Here is an 18,632-nt window from a genome sequence, read left to right as displayed (position 1 = left end):
GAGTAAAATAAATGTCTACCTTTCATTTAACCGATTGTTACTGGATAAAACCCTTCCTTTAAATTATCAACTGTGTGACCACTGATTAGACTTAATAGCACTATTATAACCTAAAATATGTATTTTATTGTGAGTAAAAAAACTTGCCTATTTATCTTTCCTAGTGTTTTCCAACTAACTATTGAAATCAGGATAGGCAAGAGCTGATTGTGAAAACTCTCAATTACACAACAAACCAAAAGTGAATTTTTAAACAAAGGCATAAATTTTATATATGATCATTGATTCAAGAATATTTACTGTCCACATACAATGATTACAACTTCATTTTATAATTGTGACTTGCACAAAAGATGATTCTAAAGAACTCTGTCTATAGGGGAGAAAAAAGCATCGCACTCCAGTTATAAACACGAATAATTCCACAAGTCATTTTATCTCTCCATATTTCAGTCTTTCTCTTTGGGATATGTAGTTAATTGGGGATATGTGGTTATTGTATCCATTTAACTAGCAAGATTTTTGTAAGCTCTACAGAGACACTGTAGATCTAGAAAAATGAAAAACTACATTCACTGCTAGACATTTTAATTCTAGAAGTTGTTACTTATTTAAATATGTATTGAAAATGTATCTTAACAGTGAACTTTAAAAATTGAATCAGCCTGACAATATAGAAAGATTTACAGTGACATTTTCCTGTGGAGAGAGTGCTAAAAGCCACCTCCCCTGCAACCCCCTCATCAGGACTTTTTCTTCAGGGCTTCTTCAGCAGAGATTTACCTCTGACCTTTTTTGTCCCATGTGCTTCCTGAGGGAAAAATGAAATATTGATGGACTGCACAAAATATCATTTTACAAATAAATTGTCATATGTCCATTTTATTTTTCCTCTGGGTCTTCTCAATATATTTCTCTGTTATTCTTTTATGGCTATTGCACAAAACGTTTGATCATGAGCTACATGTGCTTTAGAGATATGCACCTCTTTCTGGCAGAGTAGCAATAACTCATCTCCTTGTCTAAATATTTCTTCTATTACTATCAGCCCTGTCATAGTGCAGGATTCCAGACTATGATTGTTAATGCCAGTGGTGGCACTGTTAATACCACCCATTACCTTTTAAATGTAGTATTCATGATCCATGATCATTCAGTGACACCAGTGTCCAAGACCTCATGTGGTTAGCTAAGCAGATAATTCTTTTAATTATTCCATGCCAAAAAAAAAAAAAAAAGCAAATGTGTGCTACTTATATAGTAACGAAAACAAAATATCATGTATATCTTAAATCAATGTGCTGTGATCTGGGACTTTGTGTACCATTTTTATTTCTTTTGTTACCTGACACCAGAGAGCTTCAAGTAGAAAATGGTGAGATGAAATATTGGCACAAATGCTTTCAGTTTCCATCAGATAGGACAATTGAGAAATTAGATCAGTGATGAGACTGATTAAAGTGGTTTTGTAGAGTTCGATGTAAAAAAGCTCTTTTTCAAGGAGCTTAGTCAGAAGAGATGTGAAGACATTTTTGTTTGTCTTGTTTTATTTTTAACAATAAAGACTTGGCTATCTGTATATCCTGAGAAAGAGAGGGTGTTTATGAGAACAATATTACTACAAAGTAGGAGGAAAGAGCTCAGGGATAAATTCCTCTTGTAGTCATTGTAAACTATCTATAACCGATAAACACTATGTAAAATGTTAAAGAAAGGGAAATGATAGCAGTCTTAGTGTGTGACTGTCAGAGACTCTTTGTTCCCAATCATGGGGTATTGGGTAGCAGAACAGGCAGGGTCTCAAGGTGGGAGCGGTGTCGGCGAGCAGAGATTCCTAGAAAAGGGGGGAAAGGAGAAAAAGGGGAGCGGATGCAAGGAAGACATGGGAATTGGAGTTGGGTGCAAGTCTTCCAGTTCTGCTCTTAGCAGAAGTTTATTTTATACATTAGGAGCAAGCAGTGGGATGACATCAGCACATGAACTGGGTTGAGAGATTACAATCATCTTTTTTTCTAAGAGTAGTTTGGGGTCGTATTGTCCTTCAGCTGAGATTACAACATCCATTAAAGTTAGGATAGGTACATAAATTCATAAAATTTAAGGCTAACATTGTTACATTTACCACAGTGTTGATTGGCTAAAATAAAGGCCCTTTAAACCATAAGTGCTACTTAATGATCTTTATTTTTATTGAGACATTTTAGAGGGTAAAGTCAAGTCAAGGACTAGGTGGAGGAGTTTTCTGGTAGATAAATCACTAAGGGAGATAGTAAGATTCCTCATTTAAAGACTGAGCTATAAAAGCTTAAGAGAGTAGAGTGATAAGATTTGGGTTCTTGCCCAGGCAGTAAAAGAACTTTAATTATTTTTTAGCATGTTCTAGTACTGCCTTACAATAATGATTTTGTTGTAATTACTTTTATTAATCAGTCAGTTGTAATAATATTTTTTGCTTTCTAGAGGAATTTTCTGCCTTGGGCAGCACTTGCTCACCTGAGCCAGGTAGCACCTTAGGAGGCTAAGGCAATCCGGTTGCAAGCTGATGGTTGCTTAGAATATTTTGATATTCAGAAAAAGGAGGTCATAACATAAGTTAGCATGGAAATTCTGATTTTTCAGAGTACTTCCATCTCTATCTGGACTATGTCAGTCGATAGAGGTTGCATAGTTTGTGTCATGTGACAAAGTATATTAACAATTATGTTAACTAAGTAGCAAATATCTGTCGCTGTTTACATACAATCAGCAATTGTTTGTCATTGCTTACTTTATCTGTAAATAAATGCATTCTAAAAACTCTAGCTTTAATATAAACCATTCTGAACAATTTCTATTCATCTTCTTAAAAATGTTTTCTTTTATAAGATATAGAAATACATATTTGTTTCCTACTATGCATTTGGCATAACTGGTCGAAGCATATGAAATTGCCAATATTTCAGCAGATAGTTTGATCTTCAAAATGGCAAGATCATTTGATTCAGCTGAATCTTTTGTTTATAGAACCGTATGTAAATGAAGCTGCATATTTAGCACTCCAATGTGTTTGTAGGCAGTACCACTGTAATTCATATTATCCTCACTGCAGGCCGGCCATGTGACACCTAAGTCTCCTTCAACTGATATCTTTGATATGATTCCATTTTCTCCAATTTCACACCAGTCGTCAGCACCTACTCGCAATGGCACACAGCCACCTCCAGTACCTAGTAGATCTTCCGAGATTAGTAAGTCTCCTAAAATGAATATTCTTTGCTATATTTGTATATATTTTAAATGTTTAACACTTTCTAGGAAATTATGTATCTGGACGGTACAGTAAAAATTTTAATTACTAAAATATTATTTTTATGTGTTTGTCAAATTCTATTAAATATATTGTACTTTATAACTCAGAATAGTTCTAAAAACACCAATAATTATAATTGGAAACTGTTTTACCAATAATGATATTTTTGGGAACATGGTGGTTTATATCATAATTCAAATCACTATATTTTTGTTGTGGTTGGGTTATATTTTTAATGTTCTAATTTAATAATTAAAAAAAACTTTGGTGGTAATAATTTTGGCCATTTTTGACATGTTCAATAGAGCTCAGTTTCCTTTGAGTATATGGATATTTTTAGTGGGAGACCTATATCTCCACTAAATTCATGATTTGCTTATTAATCTTATATAAGTGTTCTTTGATATCTAAAATGCTACAAATTGATAGCTCTTTTGATTTGCTTCCTATATATAGGAGAAAACATAGAAGTCTCTTTTTGATGAGCAGAAAGCATCCAATGTGTGCTCATTTTCTTCACGGTGTCTTGATCTTTACTCCCATAGAAATGGAAAGAACAACTCCCCGTTATCCTACATTATTTCAAAATGAAAACTGAAGCATGTTACATATTTTTATTTTATTGTATCTTCTCTGGTTCACATTAAAATACTTTCAAAATAACTGAAGTTTACAAATATCTTTAATACTTTGAAATACCTATCTGAAGTACTAAATTTCTAATTTAATCCTTTATTAAATTTGAAATAGATATTCAAGTTCCTCTAAATGTGCTTTGTATAATATTTAAAATATTAAATATTTACTTAAATCTTTTTAAGAAAATACATCTCATAGTATTTATGAAGCTGTGTCCAGTGTCATAATATCAGAGCAGGGTATTTTTTGGTCCATATTTCTTTATTTATTACTGCTTTTTTACTTATTTTGAAATTCATCACTGGTTTACTCATTCATTGACTTAATCCATAGGCACTGTTTGACATATACAAGATTTTGAATTTAAAGTATAAATTGACAATATATGCACAGTGGAGGGTTTTAATCCAAGTCTTAACTTGGAAGAGTTAATAAATTCTAAGATTTAAACAGAATAACCAGGCTGTTGGTTAGAGGTCAAAGTCAATTATGATTCAAGATTTTAGACCAATAATTATTACAGGGAAAACTAGCTGTAGAGGGAGATTAAATAGTTTTATTTCGGACGCTGATGAATTTGAAATGACTTTGGAAAAATATATGCAGAGATGCTCAAGAGATGTTTTTAATAAGAAACTGAAGTAACACCATACTGATTATTTAAATATCTACCTGAGTGTCATGTCGATATCCTTTGCATTTTTTAATATCTGCTATCCTGAGTAACAAAGTTTAGTAAATATAGGGCTACAAATATTCATAGGTAGATGGATTCATAACATGGATAAATTAGGTAGGAAAGGTATAGGTTATCACTTTGCCATATTTCTATACCTCTTTCTTTTTTATCTGTACTAACAACTTAAAGACAAATTTTCACTGTAAGATCATCTAACATTTTGACCACAGGAATTTTCTTAAAGTGAAACCTGATAGGTATTTATTTATATTTCATATCTACTAAATGTATTCTCCAGGATGCATTTTTGATCCTTGAATATGTATCTGATTTTAATTAATGGACTCAGTCCTATATATTGCTTTATTATTATTTAACAAAGGCATTAATAAATGCTACAAGAAAGTCTCAGTCAGTAATGATTTTGGTAAATTTAAATTGCTTAAAGAAAATGTAGTTAATACCAAATATTTGATTTTGATATTAAGAAGTATTCATTAAAAGCATAGAAACTTTTGTGGATAATAATTGTTTGTAACCAGCCAATTTTATTGTCATAAGTTGAATCTATTTTTGTTAGTGGTTAATTGGTCTAAACTAAGGAAAGACTAGCATAAACTAAGTCACCCTTATAAGAGCTCATTTAGCTATTCCTTGATGTAGTCCTGTCTTTCAAATCTAGTTCACTTTTGGTCGTTACTAAAAATTATTTTCTTCCTTTTAGAAAGGGACCTGTTTGGAGCAGAACCTTTTGACCCATTTAACTGTGGAGCAGGGGATTTCCCTCCAGATATTCAATCAAAATTAGACGAGATGCAGGTGACTATGCTAACAGTCCCACTCATAAATGGCTTATTTGTTTTTAGTATGGAACAAAGAGAACATCATAAAACAAAACTACTGTGTCCTTGAAATATTTTTATTGTAAATTATAAACTTATTTAAAATTGTTAGTTTAAAAGAATTATAGATATTTCTTCTTAAAATACCCTATGGATGAGGTTTGGTTTTGGTTTGTTTTAATGGTGCACTTAGCAATGACTGTAGGGTTGGGTGTCCTTTTACAAAAGTACATGAGTTCTAATGGCTCATTCTTTTGAAATCCCAAAATTAAAAGGTCATTGTATTTGATTTATAAAATTTGATCCCAGCCTGAAAATTAATGAATTTTAAAATTGTGAATGGCTGATGAAGAAAATCTTTGTAAGAGTAAAATCAGTCACTTAAAGGAAGCTTTGTAGTTGAAGCTCATAATTTCTGAGATCTTATTGAAGAAGCAGATATCCAAGTAACTACTTCTTTAGGAATGTAGTGCAGTGAGGTTTTTTCATTTCTTTCTGTCCCTTGTATTTCTCAATTCTGAATTGTTCTAGAAGTACTCAGATATTGATTTTACAAGTTTTATACAATGGTTCATGATTACTAAGTAGTCTTATAAACACTAGAATAGTGTTTTTATTTGTCCTTTCCATTTTGGTAAGCTCATTTATCCTATTTCTCATCAAAAAGACTAATGTAGAGTGTAAGCAGAAACCAATTATATAAAACTGGCAAAAAAGAGGAAATGAAGAGGTATTTCTGTTTTTAAGCCTGCATTATTACATTCACTTTTCTAGAAAAGGTAAAATAATTAATGGATTCTAATCTTCTAACACTGGTTTATAAACATTCCTTCCTAGAAAGATAACATAAATTCTCTTCTGCTCACTGCAGCTATGAAGCAGTTTTATTTTCTTGGTATTGTATTAAATTCCTTATTGTTTTAGAAATAATAATGTCTGCATTTAAAAGTTGGATTTTTTTTAAATGTGCCTCCAGCTTTTCAAAGAATATGTTAAACATGCATCAAGATGTATGATTCATAATACTTTTCCCATAGAAAATTATTTTAAATACTTAATCTAACTTAAGTTACTATAGCCTTTCTTAAATATTTACAAAAAAAAAAACTTAACAATTTATCCTCAAATCTCTTATACACTATTTAAATTATTAAAAATATAAGTAACAAAAGCGAAATTACAAAAACCAACAAAAGTCAGTTTAAGAACTTTACTATAATCACCAGTATCAAACTTATGTTGATTTCAGTGTGTTTCCTATTTGATGGTATAATTTCCCATCTTTCTGTGGTACAGATGCTAAAAATACTTCACACAAGTAGTGGGTAATTAATCAATGAAAATACTTCATATGAAATCAGTTCTTTTACTTTTATACAAATTTACCAGTTAAGCATATACTGCTGTGAGCTAATTCTTTCCCAGGCAAAACATATACATGTACACTAATGTGTATTTGTTCTCCAACATTATGCAAACCATAGAGTATTTTCATATGAATATCTTTAGGTAGTCACAAAAAAAATCTGTATTTTGAAAATAATCCTACATCTCTAGATTTTTATAGGAACCTAGTTTGAAAAATACTATATTGGAATGATTTAGTGCTGTATTAGTCAAATAATGTTAAGTCTATGGTATTTTTGTGTTTATTTGTTTTGCCATTTCTAATATTTTCTTAATGTCTTTCTTATTCTTTTCTGCTTACATGGTGGGTAGCGCCAGAGATGGTTGGTATATTATTTTTATGATAATTTTAAAGAATTTACAAATTCTTAAAAAGAAAACCTTAATATTTGCATGACTCAGTTAATAAATATTCAGGTTTTATTGTATATCTCTAAATGTAAGTTTTATTTAAAGAGGTTTTATAACCTATTTTTTAAGTTATTCTTTTAATGACTTAGTCATTAGTGTATTATCCACCTAATTGCTTGTCTGTTTCTCTTAGTGCAGGATTACTTGCAAGGTCACTTTAAATAAAGAGAAATAGCATTTTCTTCAATTCAGTCCATGACAACTAATCTAATACACTCTATTAAATACTAATTTTACCTGCATATAATGTAAAAACTTAATGTAGCTTAGTGGGTTGTATAAGACATATTGAATTAATATACCTAGTGAAATATTTGGTTTTTCTCTTTTGTTTACAGATAAAATCAAAGAAATATCTCATTAATGTAAGAATTAAGTATAAATATTAAGCCATGTTTCAATATAAATTGTTTAAAAATAAGATATTTATTTGATATATCTTAGCTATTTCATGAAATAGTTATTTCATAACTGACAGCACCTAAACTTTCTGGTACATGTTACCACCAGACAAATCAATTTAATATTGGTGACCGTCCAGAGTGTAGCTTATAACTTACAGTAATTTCACACACTAAAAAAGAAGCAAGGGAAGTCAATGAAAGATGAAAGAATTGTGTTAAGTGTTGTCAAGTCAACTTATAATAGCTTGGAAGAAAGTTTTCAGTAATGTCCATATAAATTTCAGAAGCATTAGGCAGTTTAAAAATATTTGAAATACAGTTGAATAGTTATCAGACTTTTGAATTGGAGAGTTTATGAGGGAAAGAAAAAATATACACACAGTTTTGTTTTGTTTTTCGTATTGAAGTGACACTGATTTGCAGTATAGTATAGATTTCAAGTTATCCATACCCTCACATGTATGTTAGCACACCATACCCACCACCACCACACACCCACCATCACCACACACCCACCGTCACCACAACCACCGAGACACGGCAAGTACTCCGCCATGGTGCGTTGTATGCCCTCTACTCTCTCCTCTTTCCCTCTCCCTCTTCTGTACTCTCAGACTTCTAGGATTTACCATTGACTTAGTTTCATCTGAGCCTTTGTTTTGTTTTTCTAATTCCACATAAATGTCTTTCATCTTCTGACTTGCTTGGTTTAGCATAATGACCTCCAGTTCTACCATGTTGTAATAAAAGTTTATCTTTTATTATAACTGAGTAGTACTCCATTGTGTGTGTATACCACAGCTTCCTAATCTACTCATCTATCTTTGGACAGTGAGGTTATTTCCATAGATTGACTGTAATAAAAATAATGCTGCAATAAGTATAGAAGTATTTCTGTGGTCCTTTAAAAAATTTTTCTCTTTAAAATTATATTATATATATAAATTATATTAAAGTAAATAGATAAATAATTAGGAAACTAAAGACGAGATAAATAAAAAGGCAGCAATTCACAAAAGTAGACCACAGGTGGCTAATATACATCTAGATATATTCAGTGTAATTGAAGAAAATAGAAACTAAATGAAACATTACATGTTATTTTAATTTTGCAAATTGGGTATTTTATTTTCTCACCACTAATCAGTATAAATGAAAGCATGATAAAACAAGCTCTCTCGGTCATTGCTAGCTAATCTCAGTTTATAACATGCCTTTGGGAGTAACTTATTATTAATACTTATTCCTGTTTAATATCAAAACTTTAATATAATCTGTTTCAATGAGAAATAACTGTAAATATGTAAAAATCTCTGCACAAAAATATCTAGTCATCCTCACTAAATGTAAATATTGGAATAATTAATAGATTATTATAGAATATTATAAAGTCATGCTAGTTTTATAGGACTCAAGAAAACACAGGTCATTTGTGCTGTTAAGATTAAGAATATAGAAAATTGTATCTAATATATATTAAACATATAAGAATTATATATAGTACAAATATAGTATTATCAAAGTTGATATAAAAATCTGCAGATAGAAAGGAGAATAAAAGACATTCTTCAATATGTTGACACTTGTTACATGAGTGGGCTTTTCTTCCATCATATACTTTACTCCCTATTTTAGAAAAGAAGTGCAATAGAATAAAATATTTCATACAAAGAAATTATTAATAGAATAAAATTAGTCTTTCATATGATATTAGTTTATAAGAATATCTATTCTACATAAGTAAAGTCTGATCTTACATAGAGATTTCAGATTCAGAGGCTGTGGAAACTTCAGAGTGATTCAGTGACTATAAAATCATTTACAATGATTTACAATGAGACTGAGTGGGGAAAGTTGGAAAATGTGTAGAAAACTATATCTTAGGAAGAAAACCAAGGAGCCATATAATAATGTATCTGTTAATTGAGATGATCACAGAAAGTTAAGGGGGCTCCAAAATAACCCTTATAAAATGATAATAAAAACTTGCAAGAGACACAAAAACTTTATTATTAAAATGGTAGCTCATCCTTATTTTACTTTGATTGCTATTCTGAGTATCAAATACTGATAACAGATCAATAAATGTTATTTTCAGGGTAACTGAAATGATTGTTTAATTTCAGAATTAACTGATAAAAATTTGAAAATACTTTGGTATCAAATCTTTCCAGAGTCAATAAAGCCATATTATCCTCCCTTTCCGCCACTCTCCCTCTCTGCCTCTTCTCTGTCAGAGGATGATATAATTGAGTTCTTCATATATCCAAATAATGTATTTCTTAAACTGTTCATGTATAATATTTTCAGGTTAAGGTATTGACTTTTCTAAGCATTGACAGCTCTTTAAAAGTATACAACAGGAAAAATATTTCTTTTGTGATCAAAACAGTCTTTTTTAAAATAATGGTAAGTATACTGACTTTCACTTAACTAATATAACTTGGTACTACAAGTACCAAGAAAAATGTCTTGGAAATGTCTATAGCAATGTTGTTGCTGTGGTCTTTGTCCTGTAGACATAATGAAAATCATTCTCTGATCATGTTGCATAAAGAGGTGGCTTAAAGTAATAGTTCCCCCCACCATATGATAATGTTTACATTGGACTTGTAATATGATAAGTATCTTAGACAGCTGTTCACTATGAAAGTAATTTTGTGAACTCCAGACAAATACACAAATGGTAGCACACAAGTAGATACATTCTAATTAAATAGAACATACACAGCAGAACAGAAAACAAAAGCTTTTACTTTGTCATGTTCTTTATATTGAAATTAAAAAAATATTTTAATTGATAAAATAAATTAAAAATTAAAAATATTTTAATTTCAATTCTTTATATCAGGAATGTAGTTTCACATCTCAGCCTCTGGAGACTTGGTACTTTTTAGACTGCTACCTATATTTCATTTGCCAATAATGTGGCATGTGGTTTGCCCAAAGTACAGATTACCTCCCTACACAAAATTTTAGTTCTGTTAGTAAGAAAGAAAGGGAAACTGGGAAAAGGGAGGGGAAGAGAGAGAGAGGGAGAGAGAGAAAAGAGAGACACCTCTGGTTTGATTATCTCATGAAAAAGTAAGAGTAGAGAGGAACAGATTTCTTTGACACTAATTCTTATCTGATAATCTTAGAAAAAAGAAACCTTTTCAGGCAATTGTGTACTTTCAGGAGATCAATCAAAGGCAGTTTAATTTCCAGTAATATTTAAAACATGGGGAGTGGGGTTCAAAGAAAATTTTCAACTCTAAGCAGTAGCAGGACTAGTAGAGGGAGCTTTCTCCATGACAACGTGATCTGCTCTCCTACAGTCCACAGGTTATGATTTTGCATTTGTAGAAGAGTTTTACCCAGATTCTGGAGATAATTTATAAGAAGAAAAGGTGAATTCTTTCAAATTCTTTCAGGATACCTTGAACCTGTTGTCAATTTGAGGTCTAGTTATCTTACTCAGATTTAAATGCAATAGAGAAGTTAAGCCACAGTAAGTTGCCTAATAAATAGGCTTTACTGGAAAAGAACATTTAAGTCTGGAAAATATGTAATTTCATGTCTCTTTCTCTACTTTCCCATAAATGCTAACCTCACATTTATTTAAAAGACTTAAAACTCTAAAGGAAGTAAAAGAATTGCCAGGAATATATGCTTATGAAATATTTGATAAGCCAACATTTGACATGTAATTATTTCTTTGTTGACAAAGACATGAAGAGTCCAACTTTATTTAGTCTCATTTATTTATGTTATATAGATTTACCATGAGAATTTTCTATTATAATGTTCTTATTCTGTTTTATAGGAGGGGTTCAAAATGGGACTAACTCTTGAAGGCACAGTATTTTGTCTCGATCCATTAGACAGCAGGTGCTGATATCAAGAACAAGCGATCCTGATTTATGTTAAATTTGTTTTGTATACATATATTTCATTCATTATTATTGTATGACAGGTATTGTACATGTGCCAATATATTTTTTGAATATCTAACTTTTGAAGATTATTTTACTAAAATTTTCACATACATTCACTGTAACATTTTATTTTAAAGACAACCCACTGTAAAGTAAATCTTGCTTTTACATTCCTCTCTGTTTGTATCGTAGGTTAAATTTATAAATGAAAGACAAATTATCTAAACACTTTTCTTGTACCTGAGTTCCAAATAATATGCATCTTGAAATTTGTGCTCATTTTCCATGCTGCTAGTTTATTCTTGATTTCCCAAAAAGCCATACCTGATACCTTTATAGTCCTGTTGAAATGTATTGATGCCAAACTAAATGTTCTATATTCAATCCATTAAATATGTCACCATTTCATTAGATAGATGTCATTTTATGTATTAAATATTGTTTATATCACTGGAAGATATAAGCTTTGAATGAAATGCTACCAGGTCACTTTTAGCAGGCAAATAACAAAAATATAAACACCAATATTAATTAAATCAAATATATTTAGAGTATTTATTATAACTGCAAGGTAATAATGTTAGTAATTACTACTAGCTATACTCTAAATATTTATTTCATAAATAATTAGTGTGAAGAAAAAATTTGCTCTTAACAAAACATTTAATATTCAATTTTTGATAACATTAGTTACATTGCTATCTAAACATCATCTGATTTGAGGTTTCTTTTTAAAAACTGGAATATATGCTGTGTATAGTTGCAATGTCTATTACTCATATTTACTTTGCCAAATATATATACACAGATATATATTTTCTCACTGAATTAGAATTTTCTTCTCATATATTCTTTGATAAAGATAAATTTCCTCACCAAAGTTTGTTGTATGATGCTCCATTAGTTTTAATATTTTAAAATCAGTGGCAATCTTCCTTATAAATCATTGATGCTATTTAGTAAATTTAATTTGTATTTGGTTTACTGAGGTGAGATTCTCATTTCCACAGGTTTCTGTTCAGTTTAAAGTCTTTAACATGAATAATAAAATGATTTGCACCTCATTCTCAACTTGCTGAGCTCTGAATTTAAACATGTTTTTTTCTGATAGTTTTGGCCCTTATGTTACAGACCTGCATATGTAGTTAGTGCAATAGTAATTCATGATCAAAATTTATAATTTAGTTCATATTATATGAAAAATAAATTAAAAAAAAACTTGAGCCTAGATTGAAGGTAGATTTCAAAAATAAATCCTTTTACACATAGGAATTTTCTTCATATGTTAAAGGTACATTTTCACTAGGAAAAGAAGTCAAATATGCTTATGCAATATTATATTTGTTTGTATCTCCATAATGTTTTAGAACATATAAGCCTTCTTGTTTATTATCCGTTATCTGCTAAGTTGAACCTTAATTAGAGAATAGAGTATGTTTCATAAAGAGTCTTTATAATTTTATTTGTCATATAGTATTTTGGAATTTGTATAATGAGGATGTTTAGAAGCCTTATCTATGGCTTTTTTTAACAGATAGAATTTGTATTTTTATTGTACTTTAAAAAGCTTTATGTAATAGGTATATATTTAGTGGCATTTACTACCAGTGGTAATGCAATAGAGTACTAAGACGGCACTTGGAACATTAAAGATATGTCACTCTACCAATTTTTAATGGTGAGCAGTTCTGCTACTGGCATGATTAAATAGTGCATAATTGGTTATTAATTATGAACATTGATTTCACTAGTGCATTTTTATGAAGATCCAGTTGAAAATTGTATTTCTATGTAAGCTCAATGATATATTTGATTTTGCTGATAATAAATGGTTTTAAATAAATTAATTGTATAATTTACTCATTAAATAATTATTAGACACATCCTGAACTTAATTACGGAAAATTATCCTGATCTTAAAGTGGATCCTAAAGAAGAAGGTATGGTGTTGGGGAGGTGGGGCAAGGGAGGGAGGAGGAAAGGGTTAAAAATAATACACAACCCGTTCCAATGCATGAAGTAAGGGCTTTAACTTTATCTCTATAGTCCGCATATAGCTATATGCAAATATTTCATTGAGTATTGAAAAGAGCTAACTTGATGTTGAGACAGGTCATAATTTCTTTTCTATTTGTACATACAGATTAGGCTATAGGCCAGAGGTTATAGAGGCAGTGAGGGGATTCACCAGAGACAGAGTGGGGAGCAGAGCAGGCAGATAGATGAAGTACACTGCTGAGTTGAGCAGCAGGTGAGACAGAAGAGGTCTGCCATGTGGGTCAGCTCTGGGGCCAGGGATAAAACCTGCACTGAAGCAGCTGCAGCTGGCTAGCAGTGCTGTGTCCTAGGCCATGTGCCACCATGAGGGCCATAATTTCTTTTCTTTCACAAAAAGCATCTATCGCTTTGAATGCACTATTATGTACAGTCCCGTTAGCCTAGTGATACTTGGTAAAAAGTTCCATTGGCTGATCGTATTAAAAAGATAGATATTTTATAGATAAATAACAGGATTTGAGTTGTGGCCAAGTGGACAATCATGAACAAGTTTTTCATTTATTCAAAATGAAATATTAACTATTTTACCATATTTTGTTGTTGTTGAGGCAACATTAATTTAGAACACTGAATGTGATTTAGAGATATAAGATCATACTCTTCGTTTGTATGTTGCCAAGCACCTCAACCCCCAACAGATGTATTTGCAAAGAATGAATTTTGGGGTGTACAGTTCTCTATAAATGTCTATTAAGCCCATATAGTCTAATTCTTTGTTCAAGGTTATTATTTGCTTATTGATTTTCTGTCTGATCTATTCACTGATAAAAATGGTGTGTTGGCATCTCCAACAACTATTTTGTGGCTACCAATGTTTGTTTTAAATTTGAATGTATTTTGACGCTTCTTCATTTGATCAGTATATATTGATGAGTGTTTGTTATGTCTTCCTTACATATTGTCCCCCTTAGTCATTAGTCACTGTTCATCCCCATATCTTGTTTGCTTTCTTAGCTGGAAATCTGTTTTACCAGCTAAGTAGGTCTGTGCCTGTCTTCCTTTGAATCCCATTTCCTTGTAGGATTGTTTTCCATCCCTTTACTGTGAGCCTTTGTTTGTCTTTGGACCTCAAGTATGTTCCCTCGAGACAGCAAAGAGACGAGTTTTGTTTCCTAATCCAGCCATCCACTCATGGCCTTTTGATTACTTCTGCTTCCTTGTTTTCCCTTGTTCATTTTTTTTTTTTTTGTTTTTCCTGGAAGTTCTATTCTTTGACATACATATGAGAACTGCTTTCAACATTTACTGTAAGGGAATCTTGGGAAATAACTTCAGTTTCTGAGAAGACCTTTATTTCTCCCTCATATCTGACAGAGAATCTTGCAGGATGGTTAGTATTCTTGACTGGTATTTTAAGCTTCTGACTACATCATTCCGTTCTCTCCTTACCTGTGCATTTCCGCAGAGAAGTCTGACATAAATCTGATGAAATACTTTTATAAGTTATGTTTCTTTCCCCTAGTCAACTTCAGTATTCACTCTTTGTCTTGATCTCTTGGAATTTTCAAAGCTTTGTTTGGTAAAGGGCTCATTAAACCTAGGTGATAAGATATATTTGTAGTTTCGTGGACATCTTTTTTTTTTTTTTTTAAGATTTATTTATTCGTACAGAACTGGGGTACAGGTCAGAGATGTGGAGGGTGAGAGGATTCACCAGAGACAGAGTGGGGAGCAGAACAGGCAGATCAACAAAGTACACTGCTGAGGGGAGCAGTGGGCGGGTCAGGAGAGGTCTGCCTCACCATGTGGATCACCTCTGGGGCAGGTGGGAATTGAACTCATGCGCAAGTGGTTTAAGCTGCTTTGTGCTGTGCTTTAACCCGCTGCACCACCAGGGAGGGCCCATGGACATCTATTTTTAATTTCTTTTCTCTATGAGACATTTTCCTCTGTTATTTCTTTGAGTAAGTTTTGTTACCTCCATTTTCTCTTATCCTCTGAAATACAATTATTCCACATCACATGCAGTTTGGATTATTCTTAAAGTGTTTATTCTTCTGTGCCCCCTGTGTACATCTTATTTCCTCCACCTGGATTCTTTGTGCATTGCCATCTTTGAAGTGATGTCACTGATTCAGCCTTCCATTTGGACTATACCTATAGCATTCTACCTGTAGCTCCACTATTATTTTGTAAAACTTAGCTTTCTATCTATTTTATTTTTAAGACCATTTTTCCTGTGTTTTCTTGCATACCTTTGATCAGCTTCTTTGTGTTTTCTCCTTCTTTGAATGGTTTGACCATGACAAGTTTGAACACTATGTGTAGGAACAGATTTTTCATGCTTTTGTGGTTAGGTTTTAGATATTTGTTCTTTGTGTGTGGTAAAATATTCTTTTGAGGACTCAAGGTACCTATTGTGCATTGTATTTTTCCTTTTCCCAATTTGTAGCTTTCTAGGTTGCTGTTTTCCAAGTGTTCTCAGAATGAACTCCCATTTTTCCAGCAGATGGCACTGTATATCAGGGAGAACGATTTGCAGCTGCTGAGTCAGTAGGTAAGAGAGGGGCCAAGACTTGTGAATGTAGTGTGCAGGAGTGGCTTGTGTTGGTGGTACTGCAAAAAGCCCTCCTCTTTGGTTCTAGACTCATTTCTGGAGGGTCACAATAGGGTCTTGCTGTCACATTTCACAAGTCCCACAGTGGTAGCACAAAGTAGCACTGTTCTAAGCCCTTTTCACTGTGGGACAGCTGGCTCATCTACATGTATATACTTTTAGTTAAGCATACAGCTCTACACTAATCAATTCTTCCCTCTCCAGGAATACCAGACAAACTTGGGGCCATATCTCTGAGATTTTTCTCCCACTGCAGACATGCACAATGGTCAAAGTCTCAGGTGCATTTCTCCAAACATCTTTTGTGCATGGAGATGATTTTCTTCCGTGTCCCTTCTGGCATGGTCAGTGATGGTCTCTAATGTCCAAGAGGTGCTCTAGTGTTGTTCCAAGTTGGGATACTCTGGATCAAATGCCTGTCTGGGTCATTTTAAGATTGTACCCCTGGCAGTGAAGCAGAGGAACTCCTTGGTAGGCATCTTCTTAATTTACAGGACTTGGGACTCCTATGCACAGCTTTTGCACAAAAATGAACATTCACCAAACCATTCAGTATAATATATCTATTACTTATTTTACATGAGTAGCATGTATGTATATTATGTGGTTAAGAAAACATATAGTAAGTTGCAGATTGTATTAAATTGAAGATGACCTAAATGCCTGCTTTCAATTTAGTTTACTGTCACAAGGGAAAGATAAAAATAAGGTAAATAAATGAATTAAATTAAAAAGCATATATATATATATATATGTTTTAATATATATATATATTAATGTATATATGCTTTGTGTGTGTGTGTGTGTATAAGTACTGTGTGAACCAAAAACTTCCCCAAGAACATTTATACTTACATTTAAATTTGGGTGCCTACCATTGATATGTTTTTAGTATTAGATATCCAGGGTGAAATGTATCCCGTCAGGCCAGTGGCAATAATTTTCTCCATCTCTTCTTGTTTCTTCTATTTTGGATTTGATTTTTTTTTCCAAAAAATTTTGGTCACATTATGGGAATTCATTTCCAGCTAGGATTTCAGATAGATTTTGAGTTGTTGCATTTCTAAATACTGACATTTAAACATTCTTTTTGATGTTACTTTAGTTTACATGAAAAGAAAACTGGCTGTTAATATGTTTCTGCTCTAGTGTTTCCTTATATACTTCCAAATTCAATATTTCCTCATGATTTTGAGTTTCAGACTCCGTTAAATCACTTGGACAATCTTGGACTCAATTTTGACAACTAATTCTCAGACTTCACCTAAGCTACCTGTGTTAAAGCAGGCAACACACTGTTGAGCTGGATATAAGTAGTATTGCTCTATCGTCTGCACTTTGTACTCCCTAGTCTTATACAGGAAGTGCTGATCTTAAGTGCTCTTCTCTTCCTAGGTGAACTCAGACAAATTTCTCACCAATACCCATCTCATAAATTTGTCCCAAGCCTTAATTTTTCTATGCTCATTTTATGACCTCCTCTTATATTGTAAAAGTTCAAAAAGTTCAAATGTAGGCCATTCTATGGATCCCTCTTATTTTCAACATTTTCTCTGGAATTCATCCAAAGTGAGACCTCTTTATTCTAGTGAAGAGATCACGGCCTAAAATAAATTATGGTTTTCTGTTCTCTTGTATTTATGAAATATGGGTAATATTGAAATAGCAGAAGATATTACTTTTCTTTGGATTCATTCCTTTTACCAGGATTCCAAAACACCCTCATTCCAAAGTCATAGTGAAATGACCTAGAAAAGGTGGCGTTGTCAAGGAGTCTAGTTTGAAGTCAATTTCAAATTTCTGACACTGAAAAGTTGAAATAGCTGAGTATCTTATTTCTATGTCACTAGCATTGGGTTTTGTGTCAGTTAATAGTATTATCAAAGGAGTATAATAAAATACTGCAAACACTTAATCATTTTTGGCATTCATTCAGATGCACACTCAAAATTCATTAACTCAAAGTTTACAGACAACTCTGTAGGCACTTTGGAAAAGGCATTAAGGCTTTTAAATGTAAGGTTTAGCTTCTTAAAAGTAATTCTCAATCTACACCAGACCTAACTAATTCTACTAATGGATATTATAAAACCCCATACCATTTTCCCAATTAATTATATTTTACCAGCTTATCATTATTATTTTGTAAAAACATTAAAATAATGCCTTAGATCATCATTTGTATACTTGATAGTATTTTTAATTTTTACACTCCAATAATCTTGAAGTAAGGATTGTCTTTGAAATTTTTATATCCTTTACTACCAGGCATAACACTTTATCTATAAGCATTTAGTAGAAGATTAAATGAACACTTAGCATGCTTCTTCCTAATGAGATAATCTAAAACTTATGCTCTCTCTGAAAAAAAAAAAAAAAAGAACAATATGGCGTCCAAGTGTTAGGAGGAGATAACTGCTTTGTCCCCT

General features: G+C 32.0%; 1 protein-coding gene across 8 annotated transcripts in view; it reads left to right on the top strand.

The window, feature by feature from the left end:
* Positions 1-13,425, top strand: part of GULP1 (GULP, engulfment adaptor PTB domain containing 1) — a 176,614-nt gene extending 163,189 nt beyond the window's left edge. For 6 of the 8 annotated variants that reach the window (XM_004674452.2, XM_012728179.1, XM_012728178.1 and 3 more), the window contains 3 exons: positions 3,089-3,227; positions 5,332-5,426; positions 11,477-13,425. In XM_004674452.2, coding sequence (XP_004674509.2) covers positions 3,089-3,227; positions 5,332-5,426; positions 11,477-11,548 — 306 coding nt within the window. In that variant the 3' untranslated portion in view covers positions 11,549-13,425. Of the gene's footprint in view, positions 1-3,088; positions 3,228-5,331; positions 5,427-7,168; positions 7,180-11,476 lie in introns of all 8 variants that reach the window. The other 2 variants (XM_004674453.2, XM_012728176.1) reach the window with 1 other exon arrangement.
* The last annotated feature ends 5,207 nt before the right edge of the window (positions 13,426-18,632 follow it).

This window comes from Condylura cristata, unplaced genomic scaffold (assembly GCF_000260355.1).
Source record: "Condylura cristata isolate star-nosed mole 26May11 unplaced genomic scaffold, ConCri1.0 scaffold00002, whole genome shotgun sequence".
Lineage (NCBI taxonomy): Eukaryota > Metazoa > Chordata > Mammalia > Eulipotyphla > Talpidae > Condylura > Condylura cristata.
Note: the sequence above shows the minus strand (reverse complement) of the source record. Positions and strands in the feature narration are given on the sequence as shown.